The sequence below is a fragment of the Cynara cardunculus genome, assembly GCF_001531365.2.
Source record: "Cynara cardunculus var. scolymus isolate 2C chromosome LG 5, CcrdV1, whole genome shotgun sequence".
Taxonomy (NCBI): Eukaryota; Viridiplantae; Streptophyta; class Magnoliopsida; order Asterales; family Asteraceae; genus Cynara; species Cynara cardunculus.
In genome coordinates, this window is record NC_037532.1 from 1,339,015 (window position 1) to 1,341,293 (window position 2,279).

Consider the following 2,279-nt stretch of genomic DNA (forward strand, 5'->3'; position numbering starts at 1 on the left):
CTAAGGAGCCTATGACAATTTTGCACAGAGCTTCATTATTGTCGCTAATACAAGTATAGAACGAGTTACTCAAATAGGGTATTCATTAAATTATCTCCCTGGGTAAGATGGATATCTAGATTTTGCCAAAAAGTTTGTACTTTATAAGCTTTGTAGGTACTGAAGCTATTTATGTGCAAGTAAAGTTTAAAACACTTGCAGAAAAGTAATGGACTGTGGATTTATCTGCGGTTTATGATTTGATATAAACCATAAAATTTTGTGAGACACCTTTTTATGTCAACTCTGAAGTATGAATCCTATCTAATTGAAGGGAAATTGACCAAAATAGCCAATCCCAACCAAATTCACTTTTTAGCCACTTTTCAGAGCCTCTTCCCAAAATAGCCAAAGTTTACACAGAATTTGAATTCTTATGCAGAAATTTGATTTCTGGAAAAAAATGCAGAAATTTGAATCTTTACGCAGAAAGGGGTTTCTTCGTAAGGTTTGTTTTTACATTATTTTGGCCGAAATCAATCCTTACGCATTTCTGCATAAACTATGGCTATTTGGGGAAGTGGATTGATGACATGGCAAAAAGTGAATTGACTTTGATGTATTGGCTATTTTTGTCAATTTCCCCTTAGTAAAATGCTTATATCTTGGTTGTAACCGAAGGACAATAAGATATTTTCAATGATTTTACTGATTTGGTAGCTTCTGTCTGATTATTGAAGGCGGTTGGTTATCACAATGCTGGCACAGTTGAGTTCATTGTTGATACTCTCTCTGGGGAATTTTATTTTATGGAGATGAACACGCGTCTTCAGGTAATTTTCTTGTGCCATCTCTTTATATTCACATGTGAAGGATAGGTGGTAGTTAATCATGACATACTCGATTCTTTTTCAGGTTGAACATCCTGTGACTGAGATGATTGTTGGTCAAGATCTTGTAGAGTGGCAAATTCGTGTTGCAAATGGAGAATCGCTCCCCCTTGGTCAAGCACAGATTCCTATATCAGGTGAATTGGTGCTTGCTTTATATATATATATATATATATATATATATATATTTTTTTTTTCATATTTTGTTTCAAGAAAATGCAAGTACTTGCTTTGAGTTAAGGTTTTCTTATAACTCTCAGTAATAGTGCAGGAAAGATTTGCACRTCAGGGGTYGGATGGAGGCTGACAAYGCATGAAAATTAGGGGYGTTCACGGTCCGGTTTGGGCGGTTTAACCCCCCAAACCACAAACCAAACCAGGTCATTGATCAAACCAGACTACAAAATGGCGGTCTGGTTTGACCAGTTTGGGCCTCTTATGGGCTTTAAACTAAGAAAAACATAACATCTATATTCAAAACGAAACTTTTACCAATATAACTTTATTAAAAACTAGGATATCAAATGATAATAAATACATCTATCTCTATAAATAAAAACATTGAGCAAGTTGGAAAAATGTTAAACAAGTCCACTACAATAGATTTAATTTTTGACAAACATTGAGCAAGTGGAAGGACGATTTAGAATTTTGTATTTGATTTTGTACAGACTTAGGAATTTTCCAATTTAGATAGATGCGGTCAATGGAGAAATGAAAACTAAAACATAATGTCTTGGATGACCCTTTTTCTAATTGTGCCATAAAGTTGAATCTATAACATGAAAACTAAATGCAACTAATATATGTGTATATTTGGGGGTCGATTTGGTCCAGACTGCTCAAAAAAATGTTCAAACCGCAGATCGGACCGAGCAGTTTGACAATTTTTCGGACTGGACCGCCAGACCGCTCAAACCGCCAAAAACGGTCCAGGTTGACTTGGTTTGACCGGTATGACCGGTCCAACGGTTTTTTTGAACACCCCTAATGAAAATGGTTAAAAGGGCCTTTCCATTTTCTATTTTTGCTCTGGCTGTTCACCGAGGCTTTTGATATATATGGTTTCTTTGTTTAATTTCAATTKGCAGGGCATGCTTTTGAAGCCCGAATATATGCTGAAAATGTGCCAAGAGGATTTCTGCCTGCAAGYGGAGTTCTTCAACATTACCGTCCTGTTCCAGTCTCAGCAAGTGGTACGTTTTGCAGTGTTTGTCTGCTTAAAACACATACACAAAGTTATGAAGGAACAAGATTCTAGTTAATGACCAGTACATCCTTCAAACTCTACAATCTGTATCAATAAGTAAAAAGGGAAATTTACAAAAATAGCCAATCTGACAAAGTGATTTCAGTTTATAGCCATATCCTGACCCACTTTCACTTTATAGCCAATCCTTACGCAGAAAG

General features: G+C 35.9%; 1 protein-coding gene across 1 annotated transcript in view; it reads left to right on the forward strand.

Moving 5' to 3' along the window:
• LOC112512154 (methylcrotonoyl-CoA carboxylase subunit alpha, mitochondrial) overlaps positions 1-2,279 on the forward strand; it is a 15,564-nt gene that overhangs the window by 5,777 nt on the left and 7,508 nt on the right. The window contains exons 7-9 of the mRNA XM_025118012.1: positions 720-812; positions 895-1,006; positions 1,961-2,065. Of these exons, the coding sequence (XP_024973780.1) occupies positions 720-812; positions 895-1,006; positions 1,961-2,065 (310 nt within the window). The remainder of the gene's footprint in view (positions 1-719; positions 813-894; positions 1,007-1,960; positions 2,066-2,279) is intronic.